The 15,402-nt window shown below is 44.8% G+C and overlaps 3 protein-coding genes across 9 annotated transcripts; all 3 read right to left on the bottom strand.

Moving 5' to 3' along the window:
• Positions 1 to 206: 206 nt before the first annotated feature.
• lim2.2 (lens intrinsic membrane protein 2.2) lies at positions 207 to 4,989 on the bottom strand. Of its 4 annotated transcripts, none has more exons than XM_029148496.3 (5): positions 4,465 to 4,989; positions 1,018 to 1,243; positions 782 to 922; positions 564 to 698; positions 207 to 374 (listed from the first exon to the last, which is right to left on the bottom strand). In XM_029148496.3, exons 1-5 carry the CDS (start codon positions 4,516 to 4,518, stop codon positions 304 to 306), a joined length of 627 nt encoding a protein of 208 aa, XP_029004329.1. In that variant the 5' UTR covers positions 4,519 to 4,989; the 3' UTR covers positions 207 to 303. The 4 variants fall into 4 exon arrangements, with proteins under 4 accessions (XP_029004329.1, XP_055364152.1, XP_055364151.1 ...); XM_055508177.1 differs by having other exon boundaries at positions 1,018 to 1,222; XM_055508176.1 differs by lacking the exon at positions 4,465 to 4,989 and adding an exon at positions 1,944 to 3,187 and having other exon boundaries at positions 1,018 to 1,222.
• Positions 4,990 to 5,134: 145 nt separating this feature from the next.
• Positions 5,135 to 12,061, bottom strand: LOC114854254 (WD repeat-containing protein 47-like). 3 transcript variants are annotated; one of them, XM_029148490.3, is made up of 16 exons: positions 11,864 to 12,061; positions 11,142 to 11,332; positions 10,988 to 11,071; positions 10,806 to 10,890; positions 10,373 to 10,681; positions 9,847 to 10,286; positions 9,138 to 9,234; positions 8,526 to 8,698; positions 8,219 to 8,449; positions 7,995 to 8,070; positions 7,722 to 7,879; positions 7,463 to 7,632; positions 7,204 to 7,374; positions 6,893 to 7,024; positions 6,590 to 6,808; positions 5,135 to 6,456 (listed from the first exon to the last, which is right to left on the bottom strand). In XM_029148490.3, the coding sequence occupies exons 2-16, from the start codon at positions 11,297 to 11,299 to the stop codon at positions 6,314 to 6,316; spliced, it is 2,646 nt and encodes an 881-aa protein (XP_029004323.1). In that variant the 5' UTR covers positions 11,300 to 11,332; positions 11,864 to 12,061; the 3' UTR covers positions 5,135 to 6,313. The 3 variants fall into 3 exon arrangements, with proteins under 3 accessions (XP_029004323.1, XP_029004325.1, XP_029004324.1); XM_029148492.3 differs by having other exon boundaries at positions 7,722 to 7,874; positions 7,996 to 8,070; XM_029148491.3 differs by lacking the exon at positions 11,864 to 12,061 and adding an exon at positions 11,451 to 11,814.
• A 633-nt stretch (positions 12,062 to 12,694) lies between these two features.
• Positions 12,695 to 15,234, bottom strand: polr2h (RNA polymerase II, I and III subunit H). 2 transcript variants are annotated; one of them, XM_029148032.3, is made up of 7 exons: positions 15,208 to 15,234; positions 15,031 to 15,110; positions 14,271 to 14,363; positions 13,883 to 13,966; positions 13,515 to 13,608; positions 13,277 to 13,360; positions 12,695 to 13,098 (listed from the first exon to the last, which is right to left on the bottom strand). In XM_029148032.3, exons 3-7 carry the CDS (start codon positions 14,341 to 14,343, stop codon positions 12,981 to 12,983), a joined length of 453 nt encoding a protein of 150 aa, XP_029003865.1. In that variant the 5' UTR covers positions 14,344 to 14,363; positions 15,031 to 15,110; positions 15,208 to 15,234; the 3' UTR covers positions 12,695 to 12,980. The 2 variants fall into 2 exon arrangements, with proteins under 2 accessions (XP_029003865.1, XP_029003864.1); XM_029148031.3 differs by lacking the exon at positions 15,208 to 15,234 and having other exon boundaries at positions 15,031 to 15,201.
• Positions 15,235 to 15,402: the final 168 nt, after the last annotated feature.

Here is a 15,402-nt window from a genome sequence, read left to right as displayed (position 1 = left end):
CAAAGTAGAACGGTTGTGGCGCTAGACCCCCATCTAGTGGACGGTGTGTGTATTTGTCTTCTATTTGGCTAAATTATAATCAATCTATCAAAAATTATGTCAAGTAATGCTTCTCAAATCCTCTTGGTCATTTTTTTGTTACTGATGTTGAGACCCTCTGCAGTTTAGATTAGTTCCTTTTTGGCAAAACGATGGAAACGCACACGTTCTATCATTTCTATTTATTCTATTCCAGGTACTGAAAAGCAGCAGCAAATGTGTATTGGAACAGTCTTGGAGCCGATCAGGATTAGTGCATTACGTTCAGCTGTCAGGGTTATTTGAAGGAGCGGGTTCTGCATTGGTCCGCTGGTAAGCACAGAGCTGGAACACGCCTACGGGGAACATAAAGAACGTTTACAAGTAAGAAAAGGAAGCTTTGCACTTCTAATCTATTCTATGTCTATTCTAACTTCTGATGACAAAAATATATTGTATGTTTCTACCACAGTTAAAGATTTAAACTAAAGCAAAATATGCAAATCTCAATGATGAACACGTTTTAAATAAAATACAATAAATACCTGCTGCAAAAGCCAGGATCACGGCCACCCAACCAATGATGTAGGACCAAGAGAAGCGCCAGTCCAGGAAGCGTTTGCCAAAGAAAGTCACAGTCACACCTGTGTAGATGGCCAAAGCCAGCAGAGCCAGGAAACCTGAGGAGCAGTCAGAATGTGAGTAGGTCCCAGATCAAATGAAGCCTGTAACATGTCTGTCTAAGCAGCAGTGATGCTGTTACCTGACAGGACCAGGGCGATGCCGCCGGTACGGACCCTTCTGTTCTTTGTGCCGTTAGTGAAGGCGCTCAGGCCGAGCACCACGCCGGCGAAACAGCTCAACACGGCCAGCAGCATGAAGGCGCGCGTGGCGTCCCAGAAAGCTGCACGCAGCAGGGTCAGAGAGAGGCCACGCTTCAACAGTGCACTCAGTGCTGCGCTCCCATCATAGCGGCCTGCGCGGCACCGCGACACTCACCTACAGTTATGGTGTGGGCGTGGCATTTGTGGTTAATGCAGAACCTCCAGAGCCCCTGATTGGCCGAGCTCCCCGAGTATCGGTACTGCATCCAGAAATCGGTGGCCGTGGACACGATGAGCAGCACGAGGGCGGCCACGCCGCACAGCGTCCCTCCACCCGCTAGAGTGTAGAGCATCCTAGAGAAGGCAGCGGAAGAACGGTCCTGCAAAGAAACATTCAGCAACTAGACAGCAGGAGAAGGGCCCATTAGAGACTTTTCACAAAGAAAGGATGACATTATGATTATGTAAATTCAATTTAGCTCATTCATGTAATAAAAGGTCGGCGGTTTATTTGCAGATTCATATGTTGTTTCAGAAAATACAAAAAACATAAAATACGTTATAATATAAACATCATGACTGAAACTATAAGAAAGTGATGTTCAGTCTTTTAAAGCCATTTAAACCTTTCGTGTACTTTTTAGATTAGTAGTTCTGTAAATCGCTGTGAAATCGTGAACAGGCAGCACCTGACGGAACCCGACCCAAACCGCTACATGACAATGAGCCTGCCTATCTGGCAGTTCAGAGCTATTGTTCGCTAATTCCCCTTCATGTGCCACGAACTAATCTTCCGGCACCAAACTGCTGAACTGTCAGCACTGTGGCTCTGTCAGCCGGCCAGAACCCGCTGGCTTCATAAACCCATGCAACCCCTCAGCTCAGAACCGACAGACAGACAATCCCAACCAGGTGCCACGAACAGACGCCCCCACGAACGTGAAAAACAAAGACGTCCGCATCATGTCATCGTTTGTGTCGAAGGTCAAATCTCTCCTCCAAAGCCGCAAATGTAGTTTCTGGAGCCATAAGAAAAGTCCGCAAGCGTGTTCCTGGCGGTGCAGTAAATACGTGATCAGTTAATTCCCAGTTGCTCGATACCTCTGGTTTGGCTGGTGTGTGTCCAGGTCTGCTGGCTAAAAGCGACTGCGTTTCCTTTTTAAACCCTGCACCCCTGGCTGCCTTTGTGCGCCTCACAAAAGAGGGAATGATCGAGTGCAGCATGTGAGTGATGCTAAATCCCCCTCTTGGTCCCGTCCCGGCAGTTACCTCCATGCCGCTATCACCCGTTCGCTCTCCAACCTCCAGCTCCTGCTCCACCTCATTGTCTCTCTCATGACCTTTTGTGTTCTTACATGTAGCTGCTAAGACCTGGCACCCAGAGTTAGTGTGTCATGAGATTTCTTTCGGACAATGTCCTAAACTCCTAAATTTCGCTTAGTCAGATCTGAGCATGCAAGCGTCCGCCTTGAGCCTTTGTGCACTTGACCTGCAGATGTTTGTGTGCTGCATCACAAAGTAACCTGCTTTTAGAGATATGTGAAGTAATGTAAAGACCATTTGCTTCCACTTCTGTCCTGCAAAGTGGGGGATGTAAAGAAAACGAAATACTTTTTTCTATAATTATTTTATCTCTTATTTGGTCCGAGCAGGTCTTACCACTATAACAGGCCCAGTTAAACTGGGATGGACACGGATCTCCACGGATTGGACAACTGGCCTCGAAGACGTCTCCTGGGATTTATCGCTTGTCTATGACCACCTCCTCTGTCTGTTACTCTCTCGCTCCCTTTTGCTCTCTGTCTGTCTCACTGTCTGTCTGTCTGTCTCTATCAGTCTCTCTCTTCTTGTGTCTCTGTCACTGTCTTTTTCTGTGTCTCTTTCTGTCTCGTTTTTTGTTTCTTTTACTGTCTGTCTCACTATCCGTGTCTTTTTCTCCTTTCCTGTTTTTGTGTCTCACTCTGTGTCCCTCTCTCCCTGTCTGTCTCTTTCTCTCACTCAGTCTGTCGGTATCTCTGTTTGTATAGTATCTGTGTCTCTCTTTGCTTGTGTCTTTGTCACTGTTTGACTCTATATCACACTCTGTCTGTCGTCTGACTGTCTCTTTCCATGTCTCTCTGACAGTCTATTGGGGAGTCTACAGATGTGGAGGTGGTTGCTACCACAAATGTCTTATAGAGGGAGGCCTATTGTCATAAGCAGCCTGGTGGCCAGGGGACTATGGCCTCGTTTGGCCTGTATGGAGGTTTATCACAGCAGGTCTGCAGGGGGGCAGACCTTCTGTGATGAACCTCTTCTGGGATCAGCTACACTTGGTGCCACTGTCTGTCCTCCTTCTACCCAAAGAACAAGGAGGCCAAGGTGTAGTCTAGCTGTGCAGCAGAGTCACTGCCTTCAGATTACAGTGTGTTTCAAGACTCTTGACTGGACCAGATGATGTGGTCTGGAGACCTCTGGCCTCTAGATTTTAAAGAGTCGATAGGCTGAACCTTTTAATGGACTCTAGTGCTCTTAATGTGCCAGATTTACCTGTGTTTTATCAAAGTATTTTAGGAACATGAAGGTTATTTAAGTGGCACAGACTGGAGCCTTCAGTCTCCCGACACTGGCTACTGGCACAACTAGTAATACATGGATCCAGGCTGGACATCCAACATGGCTCCACTCCAGGCCTGACACTGATATCCTCAGGAGTAAGTACTTTCTGGTGTGTGTAGCAGCGATTGATCTGAAAAAAACAGGCTGTGAGCTCTACGCTGGACCTCCAGTCAACACAGGTTTCTAAAAGAACTTTAAAGACGTTCCCAAAGAAGCTGACGACTAAGGAGCAAACAGGAATAGTACAATGGTTCGGAAAGTGCAGATGAATTGGGTTTTAATCTAGTTTTTAGAGACTGCAGCACTTTATTTGTCCTGTACACAATAAGAGGAAAAGCTCTCTATATGCATAGAACTGAACAAGGCACAGATTAACACATGGAGTGTTGGTCTTCAGTAGAGTTTTGATTTACCCGGGGAATAAAATGTTATTACACACATGTTTAGGATAAGTGATGATGATAGGTTGCACGGTGGCCTTGACAGAAACGAAGTTTGTTTTTGTCTCAACAACATTGAATAACTCAGCTACAAAACAAACCTATGATTGCACCCAGGCTAACAAAGCTGGACGTGGACTAGTGGCCAAAGCAGGCAGAAGGACAGATGAGGGGACAGACGAGCAGGCAAACAAGGAAAAAAGAAACTATCCACATGACAAAAACACCAGTCATGAGAATGGCAGCCTCACTGGGAGGTTAGAGAAAGGGCCGGTTCTGTTCTCCTCCTCTCTCTGTAAGGGTTGATCTTCATCCATGCAATAACAAGTACCTCCAACTGTGACAGCGATCAAAGTGCAAAATTATTTTCCTCTGGGATTGATTCTTAAATAAAGAAACCAAGGCAAAGCACTTTTAATTGTAACAAGCAAAGTAAAGATGGCAGAGTTATGGCACAGCAGCCAAGAATAAACAAATAAATAGCTTACAGTTTGTAGATCTACCTGAAAAAAGAGGTGTTAACATGACTAATATGTCGACATGGCAACTTAAATGGCAATAGGTGTTTATAGCTTTCTGGTTACCTGTAAACCAGATTCTGAGCCAATCTTGGAGAAGCGTTTCTCTGATGAGGCCATCCCAAAAAAGATTACAGTCCCATATTACACACTGGTGGAGGTAAGCAGGCCTTTGTTTTTAACATCCACGGCTTCCAGCTGTACATCCCTAAGGGCCTCCGTCTCTAACACAACTAAAAGACTCAGCGTGGCCGTTGGCGCCACTGCGAGGCCACCGATGTGCACAGATTTTGGCATGTGACATCAAAAGCATTCATTGACACCGTGGTGCGTTGAAGGCTAACAGAAAAGCTGGGAAAGAGCTAACACTTAGCATTAGCTGTATTACTAGCCCAGTTTATAGCCTGAAACTAAAAAAATAGAGCTATAATGATTAGAATTTATACACACTATTTCTTTTCTATATCATCACGCAAAAAAAGCATTACCAGCATGTAATAATAGTCTTTTTTATTGAACAGTTTAGACTCCATGAACCCTGTGGTTGTTCCATTACTGCACAGGCTTTGTAGAAAACCACACAGGTGGATAATGACTGTTTTGTCACTGAACTACAGGCAGAAAAACGTGATGCACATTACGACGTCACGGCACAGTTCTCCCTCTCTCCTCCTCTGTGTCACATCCATCGGGTGTCTGCATAGTTATTTGAGTCAGGATGAAATCAGATCCTTGCTTTTAAAGTTTAATGACTTTTATTCATCATTCTATCAATACAACTACTTTTAAAGTGCATCATTTTGCACAGGGATACATTTTGTCATCCTAAAACCCATTACACATATGTTTGAAAGTTTATGCTACATAAAATTCCAAACTTCATAAACCACATCTGTTACCTTTGTTTTTAAATGGTGAGTGACTTTGGACATTGTAATTATCAAAGGATTGTTTACGTACTGTGCCAGTGGTAAAATTCATCCTAATATTTTTATTCTCCAAATTCATCTATTTACTGTATTTATTTATTTATTTATTTATTTTTCAGAAATGTCAGGTGCTATTTAATAACAAAAAGGGAAAAAGATTTTCTTACAGGTGTGTACAAAACACAAGTGGGTGATTAATTGCGGCATGTATGCATGAAAAGATGCATTGAAAAATATAATAAAGCTGCAAATAAATGCATTAATCTCTCGATCAAAAAATATTCAAAAATATTTAAATGTTACAAAAAGGCACATTATGATATGCATAACCAATAAGATTCTAGGTCACCAGTTCATGTGGAAACAGTGGTGCTATAGAGTCATTTAATGAAGCCTGATGTGTCTTGCACCAAATATCCCATCTCCTCTAAGTGACCTTCCTGTGTTCTACCTCCTTCATTTAAATAGTATGTTTGGCAATTTAAGAAAAGACATAAACTAACTTGCAAGTGTGCTCCCTTATGAACTCAGTCGTGCCTACTAGAGGCACTGATAATCATTTGTTTTATTCTTTCCTTCTTTAATCTTTGTTTCCTGCTCATGAAAGCCATACACGTTATATGGGTTTAAGCAAACTAAAGTATTTCTTATTTGTTCTTTTCATGGCATTTGTAAAATGTTTTTTACTTCATTTTAACCTTAAGTTCACAAATTGCAAAGCCAAGTACACAATAATGAATATTTCTACAATGCCATGTTGCTGGTTGACACATTGGCACATCCTCACATATGTAGTAGTTAATGTAAACTCTCTTAAACACACGCGAGTCATTTTTTAGTGCATTGACTTTTGGCTTCTAATGTAAACACTTTAAACACACTCACCCAGTTAAACATTTAATATGTGTCCACATACGTATGTGTGCAGGTTCCTGTGATTGCTGCTGCTGCAGTCGTTGGTGGTGTGGTGTTCCGGGCATGGAGTTTCAGGGGCCTGGGGCCCAGAGGACAACAGTTCGATCTGCAGATGAGGAGAGGAAGGTCCGGTCATGCGGGTGCCACCTACACTGGATCACCTTGTCCCCGTGCTCCCCTGCCACGGTCTGAGGAAGGGACTTTGTTAGGTCACCTGAGGTGAGAGAAAATGAAAATATCATGAAGCAACTAGCAAACACTTGCTTCAGATAGAATGTGACACCAGTTCAGAATTCAGTTACTGTTAAACAGCACCTCTGAGGCTCGATGAGCAACAGTGCTGGTACCTGTCAGGTCGCTGATGATGATTTTGTTGTCATAGGAGCCGGTGAGAAGGTGATGAGCCCCAGGTGAGAAGCGCACAGAGCGAATGTCACTGCCGTGGGGGCGGTACGTCTGGACCATGCGCCCCCCCCGGATGTCATACAGCATGCAGGTACTGTCCTCCTGCCCGGTGGCCAGCAGCCGGCCACTGGGATCCACTGCCACCGAGGCCACAGCGCTTCCTGCGTGAGTCAACGGGGTGAGAACTCGCCGGTGTGCTGCTGAATCAAACGATACGCCGCCGCCAGAGCCCCGAGGCGCCTCACCTGAGCCGTGCAGAGTGGTGCCCACCACCCTGACGCAGCTGGGCACGCGCAGGTCCCAGAAGCGGACCGTTTTGTCCTGTGAACCGGAGGCGATCATCCATCCTCCCCACGTGTACAGAGTCAAAATATGACCTGTTAAAAAGTCAAATACGTGAAAACAGTGCTGCTTTGTTTCCAGTATATTCTATATATTTAACAGTACTGCTGCACACGGTGGGAAACTCATGTGAAAGAAAGGTCTGCTGTGCATGTGACAGCGTCATCAAACTCAGTGTCCTTACAGGTTCCATGGCACCGTTCCCTTCACCCACCTGTGTGCCCACTTAGAGCATGGAGACCTTGTCCTCTCTGGCAATCGGTGGTGTAGATGTTGCAGTCTCCAGCCCCAGCACTGATCAAAATGGACCCCCCACTCTCGGGGCCCTCCATGAAGGCCAGGTCCCTGATGGTGCCATCGTGCATGCTGAACTCCAGGTCTGGGCCTGAAACCGGGGGTGTAGGTTCAGAGGCTCAGTTAAAGAGGTAAACTGGTATGTGACTTGAGCCGAGCCCCATAATCGCAGATGCTACCTGTGGCGTTACAGCTGTCTGCATGGAAAGGGAGCACTTTGACAAATTTATCATTGGAGCCGGTGGCCAGCAGTTGTCCACAGTGGCTCCAGGCTACACAGTAGATGGAGCCCTTGTGGTGTTTGTTCCTCCTGAAGCGCACAGCCGGCTGCCTGACTGCACCAGAGCCACTAAAAGCAAAGAAATACAAAGTCAGAACTACTCCACAGGGCAAGTGCTTCAAGTTGAATGATTCTCAGCGACTGCGGACGCCTCCTACCTGGTGCTCAGGGTTTCTGGGTAGGCGCACACTCTCAGGGTTTTGGAGTTGGAGCCGACAGCATAGAGTGCCCCCGACGGGTGGAAGGCCACCGCGCGCACTGCCTGCGTGTCCTCGAGGCTGCTCACCCTCACAAACTGTGTTTTGGACTTCGCCGGCTGTTCAAGTAGCCACATATATTGCTTAGAAATATGACTTTCTGTTTTAAATTAAAACATGACGAGAAACTAACTAAGAGCCCATGGAGGTCTGAGGACTCATTGTTTGCTTTACCTCATGTGCGCTGCGCGTCACAGAGCAGCTGGAATCATCTCGAGCTGTGGGACAGGATGCTTTGATCTTCTCAGTGCTGGCATCCAAAACGACACAGAGTCACTGTTAACCAGAATCCAGCTGTCTAACTCTTATGAGTTGAAATGTCTTTCAGAAAAACTGAAACTTTTTTTAGCATAAGCAGTCATGACTCTCTGAAAGGTGGATGTTGGATGGGGTGCTACCTCTGACTGGTTGGAACTGGAGACTCGCTGAGAGAAGGCAGGCCATTCCTGCCGGTCTTTAACGGGGTGCTGCTGCTCACCGCGCCTGCCTTGTCCCTCTGTGACACCGTCTCCGGTGTGTGGCGGCCGTTGCTCCCAGTCAGTTCATTCCACTGCTGGCCCAGATGTGCAATTACCTCATCGCCTCTGGGATCAATGCCCACATTCATTTCCTCCAATTTCTGAATGGATCTAGACAAAGACGAGGCCTCTTTGGTTACAGGGTCATGCGTTACACCCGCCCAAACACTGCTGTTGACTGTTTTACCTGCTGAGGAACGTCTCAGTGAGGTTGTGCTGGGCTCCGTCCTGGAGCTTCACCCCTCCCTCCAGCAGCATCTGGTTGTAAAGCTGCCTCTGCTGCTGCTTCTGCTCCAGGTGCTGCTGCACGCGAAGTCGCTGCCTGTAATACTCCTGGACGTGCTCTGTGGAGCCTCGGCGCTTGACAAACACACAAGTACAATGCATATATAGACACAATAAAATCAGGGTCAAAAAAGTCCCGAATTGGCTCAACCTCCAAAAAAAAAAATTACAATAGAATGTTTTTTAACTCAACAGCCTGTGTAACGCCTTTTTATTCTTATCTACCATCATAAATTATAAATTTGATGTTAGATGTTTGTGACCTCAGGGTGAGGACACCCGTTGGACAGTTGTAGTAGAGAATAAGGGTAGGATTTATGAGGCACTGGGGGTCTGGAGCCATTCAGGGAGACAGGCTATTTTAAATCTATTAAACATTGATTCCCTAAGTCTGACTGACAAAACAACAACCCTTTGATTTTTCTAACTGACTTTTCAAGACATTAAACCAAAAGTTTTTGTACTTATCATTGGTCTATAATGACTGACCGCCCACAAATAGGACCCATATTACCTCATTTGTGTCAGCGCTGCATGGTGGCCCTCCATCCTGTCCAGGAGTCAGGGGTGTGCGTACGGTGTTGGGACCATGCGGCCCTTGTGGGTGTTTCCTACGCAAAAAATTAACATGACGTAAAAAACAACGCAGAGTCTCAAGTAAATTAATAAAAAAAAACTTAAGCATAAGATAGAGATGAGGACTTATTATAATATAGAAAATTGTGATCTTGCTTTGTAGCACTTGTGTCATACATACATAAACACGGGGTGGCAGCAATGCACAACGGGCCCATAGACACACACCCATAGAAACAGTAAAACTATTTTAGCTTCAGCCCAACATTTCCATGAAAAAATAAAATCATTAATATTTTAAGGCCCATCTTCTCTGCCCTGGCTTGAATATCTACTGCAGTCCCACCCACAGTGAGAGACTGCAGAGGGAGCATCCTATTATCCTACTGGATAATGTTGGGGTGTCTTCTCCACAAGCTGAAGCTCAGAAGATCTTGAATGATGACAGTCACATAATTGACCTGTTGATGCAGTCTGCCAGAGCCCAGGACTCATCCCAATAGAAACACTATGACCTCAAGAGAGCTTTAAGAGTTTATATATTTTAAGAACGGTTCTGGACATGATCGGCTCAGATATTTTGTTAATTGTGCCTTTGGTGAACTAAAATCTTCTAAATTGTCTGATAATTAGAGCTGAGCTGTTACCTTTCAGGCGAATCATCCTGCTGATGCAGGTTATTCTCCACCAGGCTCCGGCTGAGAGCAGACTTCGCACTGGTCTCCATCCCCCGCTTGTCCTGTGCCGCCAGACCGTGAGACAAGCCGTCCAGGGCCGGATTGAGGGACCGCGACATGTAGGTGTCGGCAGAATGAGGCCTCTCTCGGAAGGGGGAGGTGGGGCAGGGGGACAGGCGGTTGATGAGCGGAGTGAGCAGGTCGGCGTGGCCGGCCTTGTTGGGCTTCACCAGCCGGTCCACGTGGATGCTGAGGGTCTTCTGCTGGAAGGCGCACGAGAAGGCGCCGGGCGAGAGGTTCTGCAGCCAGGACAGCAGCGACAGGTCCAGTTCATCGCAGCCGTTGCCGCTGAGCAGATCCACACCGAGCAGCACCTCGCCCTCCGTGATCTCCTCGCCAGTGGCTTTACTCTGGAAGACAAGACGCGCGATCCAGCCCTCACGCCTGCATCCGAGCGAGCCTCGAGATACTGTGCACGCGCTTGTCTGGTCTTTACCTGACAGAACTCCACACAGCACTCGTACAGGATGCCTTTGATGAGCAGCTGGAACAGGCGGTTGCGGCTCGCCCTGAAGCCCGCCTCGCTCAGCTTCCTGTCCGCCGGGATGAACTCGGCGACCATGGCGCAGGCCTCCTCGAAGCAGTGGACGCGCGCCGTGCTGGGATTCCAGTCTTTGAACTCGGCGTGGTGGGTGAGGCGCGGCAGCGTGAGCAGGAGACACAGCTGGCTGTAGTCGTCCTTGGACGGGCAGAACGCCTCCAGACTGTGGAGGCACTTGACCGCCTCCTGCATGGTGAGCTCCAGCTACGTGACGTGCAAAAAGGTTCGTTAAAGGCTGCCCTTGAAGGAATGAGAGACCTTCATTCATTTACAGGCTTTTGATCAATGGACCTCCTCTCATTTTAAAAGAATATGGAAATATTCGTACATTTTGAGGGTCTTCAGCAGCAGACATCGCATTATTCACACAAAGAGCTTCAAGGAACTTTTGCTTCAGAATGATGTAGCGGAACCTGGGAACACAAATCTCTGTTAGGAAACCTGTCACAGCTCTGACCCCATTGACTCTCATTTATGATGATATTTCCAGGACTTAAACATTTCTCTCACCTTTTCTTGTCAAACTTGTCCATTCCTTCTAGCGGCTGAATGAACTGCATCACCTCCTCCCATTCCCCGTCCAGAATGAGCTGCCTGTTGAGAGCGTTACATGGTAAATGGTGAGTGCTGTGGCAACGCGCACACGCTGGGCCGTGCGTTGTACCTGAGGAAGAGCATGTCGTCAGAGTACAGCCCATTGATGACGCCGCTCTCCTTCTCCAAGGCCAGCATGCTGATGTGCAGCTTCCTGGAGTTGAGGAAGTCCAGGATCAGCTTGATCACCTCGGCCTCCTTGATGTTGATCGTCTCCTCTGCCGTCATGTTCACAGGTAAGCGGTGGCGGCTCGTAGTTGGCTGGAACACAAAGAGGCCGGTTCTGGTCCTACTTCATGGTCCACATTTGTATACACAAACGTGTGTGTGGTTCTCATTGGGTTTAGTGAGTTTATTCGACTCTGGGGAGCTGCCTTACCAATTCATGGGATTTCTATAATAGTCCTGTAGAGACTTGAACGTGTTAAATATTGGCATTTTGTATGATCCTATTACATGACAGCATCCAGTATGTGGTGCGTGAGCCTAACGCTGCTCGCGGGCCCGTGTGCCTGAGGATGAGCCGAGTGATGCCTTCGCGTGTCTGCGCAGCCGGTGGCACCGCCCTGGCGTCCAGCATCCAGCATCCAGCTCCGGTCCCCGGCCCAGCGCGAACCCCACCGGTCCGGATACGCCTCGTCTACTTGAGCACGAGCGGCGCGCAGACAGCGCACGCGGGCACTGATTCAGGCGCAGTACGGCAGAAACAAACGCCGCTCGTCACCCCCGCCTCCCCCCACTATAATGGCGCAAAGCCTCACGCGCCGCCGTGCATCGGTGCCAGCTCCTCACCTGTCAGTCCGAGGCGGCCGCATTAAAGCAGCTCCGAGGCTCGTGGCGGCTCGCCGTCGACGCGGATGACACGCGCTTATGTGAGCGTTAGTTTCCAGGCACCTGCGCCTTCACCTTCTTCCTCGTAAACAGCCTGAGGTTGCCATGCGGACGCTGCCGCAAACCGCCGATCAACTGTAGTGATGACGCCCAGTGGTCACAACTGCTGCGCGACACACACTGAAGTTTAGCAATTAATTGCTAATTATGGCACCGATGGTGGTTATGGTAAAAACTAAACATACATGATTATTATTATTACTGTTAATGTATATGGAAAAAAAACACCCCTGGCCAATTTTGGCCAATTAACAACAAAGATTTTTTATTTCTTCTTATTTACAGTATTAAATCAAATAATTTAGTTAAAATTGGTTTAATTCTAACATTAAAGCTTAAAAATGTTTGTTTTTTGTACAAATTATATCGTTTACAAACATTTGGTCAAGGAAGCAGTAAATTGCATTTACTAGTATTCTTAGTTTCCAATAGGGGAGTATGATGGCTTACTGCCTCCAATGGAGCCAGTGAATGGCTTGTGTCTGTCATCAGATGTCCTGATTTGTTGTTTCTGTGTGAAAAAAATGTCGCCAGTGTGTGAAGTTGCAGCACAAATATGTATTTGCAAGACAGAGTATATAGTCAATTACAGTGAATTTGTGACAATTTTAAACTTTCCCAGGCAAACTTGGCTTGGATGCACATGTTGAAGGCATCTGTAGTATGTTTGAATGAAAGTTAACTGAAAATAGAAATGTATTGGCCTGCAAAAACAAGACAGTCTAACAAGTGTTTTGTATAAAAATTATTTTATTTACAGTTTGCAAGCAGATGCAATTGTGGCAACTCTCAAGTGTCACAGTCCTCAATATGCGCCCACCTCTTGAAGGAAATCAGCTTTAACTAATACAAAAATAAAAAAAATCAGTCTCCACTTGTTTTGTCTGTGAGCCGCTACTGAAGATGGTCATGTACTTCAGACTTGAGAATACAAATGGTGTTATCACGATGACCAGTATGCCATTATGATTAACCATGTCAGTGGAATCCATAGTTGGTTGGCTGAGCAGACTTGTTTTTAAAAGGCCAGTTTCTTCATGAGGAGGTAAACCCTTGAGTCCACCTCAAAGCCGTGAAGATTGTTGGCATCTCCCTGCAGCCTCATGAGAAGTCCCCCATAAGACACATAGGCAGACCTGAAAGAAAGAGCCCGTTCATGTCACTGGATTAAAGCTAAGAAAGGACAGAATGAAATTAATTTAAATTATTTGCTAGAAATCCTTCGCAATAATATAATAATGTTCTAATTGTTTGTTATTTAGTGTTTTTTTCTGGAAATTGATATTCCACTAAGAGTAAATAAGGATCACTCACAGACGTGTAGCTGCTTCTGTCGATGTCTCATCACCCTCAATCTTATAAACCTTTCCATACATCACGTAATCAAATTGGTCTGCTCTGTAAATGTAAGCAAAGTCAAATAAAAGCGTGCATGCACACATTACATTACACAGAGAGAGAGAGAGAGAGAGAGAGAGACTTTATTAAGCACACAGCGTGGCATAATTCGAGTTTGTGCATACAGGATATATTTGATAAGTAAAGCTAGTACCTAGATGGTCGGTCATCCTGAGGATTATACTCTCCATCATCTGGTGTTCCATCTTCATATAATGTGCTAGCAATAACCAGTCTGAACTTGTCACCTTAATAAAACAAACACACACACTAGGCTCAACACATGTCCTTCTAGCTCTCTAACTAAACCAGTGCCCAGTCCATGAAGTCTGGTGTACTCTATAAATATTTTAACATCAGTAAATAAGGAAGTCACCTACATGTCTGTAATAAAGGTAAATATGGTGGGGTTTTCAAGTTATTTAGTTAAAAATTAATCCAATGAAGCATGAAACAAAAAATGGTTTGGCCAATTATTCTAGCTGTACTATATATTCTGAACAAATTGAGTTTATTTCTTACCAAGATCAACAGGATAGATTTGAATGTTTACATCCAGGATAAGGTCCATCTTGAACGATTCACTTTCACAATGTAAACGAGACACTGTAACAAATATGTACCATTGACATAAATTGATCACTAGAAGCTCTAAATTTATGAACACTATACATGAACTACACATCGCCAATGCCAAGAGTTTTACCGATCTTTCTTTTCAACTAATAAATAATAATAATAATAATAAATAATAATAAAAAATAATAATAATAATAATAAATATTTGGGTGCCAAGATTGCATGAACCACCAGCATGAACAATCATCACCATACTAAAAATTAAAGCACTTTACAAAACACAGACATTTAGCTGGTGCTACTGCTTCAAACAGTCAGTCATTTCACACACCTCTATCAAACTTTTTTCCATCTGGATCAATGTCTTTAACATCAAAGATATCTTCAAAGAGGATTCCAGCCATTGCACCTTCAGTCTATGAACCTGGAAAAGACAAAGAGGCAGTGTGAGAACAATTGGTAAAACTTTATGATTAGGAAGGTAAAAGACTAATAAAATGCTTTATTCAATGGGAAATTTCTAAGTACACATTTATCAAGGAAGACAAAGATGAGACTGTTAAATTAATGTTTAAGGCTTGATGTGTCGTAATTTCTTTTCCTGTGTGAGAGAAGCTTACGAAATGCTAGATATAAAAACGAGACAGTTAGAAGAAGAATATTATAAAGACAAAAAAGAGCTTGAAGTGTCACTAAATGTTTAGATCATAGTGTAACATTTAATACAAAAACTGTATTTAATTTAAATCAGCATAAGATTATAACGAGCTTTAAGCATTGTCAACATATATGTTAACAACAAAATAACTTATTACCACTAGATACATTTGTCTTTTACTTGTGACTGGGCTTCATTAGATCCGGCCAATATGGTACAAAGAACTCGACATGGAACTCAATGAGAAAGGAGGCCACAGGCATTTATAGAGAAAATCACAGCTATTACGGTGCATCGCAGAATTAGATAAAGTTTAAGTTTAATGTTCTTGACATCAGTATTACTGTGGGTTGCAGTAGGTTCAGTTTCTGCAGTGGAACCTATTCAGCTAGTTGTTAGCTTTAGCATGTTGCTCACAACTTCCGAAGCTTACCTTAAATATGTTGTTGTGGGTCCTGTGTTACACTATACACACACCAACGTCGCCGTTCGCCAGCTTCGCTTTATCTCACGCTGTAGAGAAACAATGTGCACTTAACGTGGAAGAGTTACAGAAGTAATGCCTCATTCATCATACGAAACTGACCGCGCCGGAACAATGTGCTCGTACCTTGACATCCAAAGTACTTCCGGTTCAACAGTAACACCAGAAACAAAAATAAAAGACATAATATAAACATACAGACTGCCAAGTCATAAAATATATAAGATATTAAGATTATACTGTTTAGCAAGTATGTGATATAAAGTATTATAAATAAAAATATATAAATAGTAAATTTCACGACAGTCTGCAGGGCTTTAC

The sequence above is a fragment of the Betta splendens genome, chromosome 4 (assembly GCF_900634795.4).
Source record: "Betta splendens chromosome 4, fBetSpl5.4, whole genome shotgun sequence".
Taxonomy (NCBI): Eukaryota; Metazoa; Chordata; class Actinopteri; order Anabantiformes; family Osphronemidae; genus Betta; species Betta splendens.
Note: the sequence above shows the minus strand (reverse complement) of the source record. Positions and strands in the feature narration are given on the sequence as shown.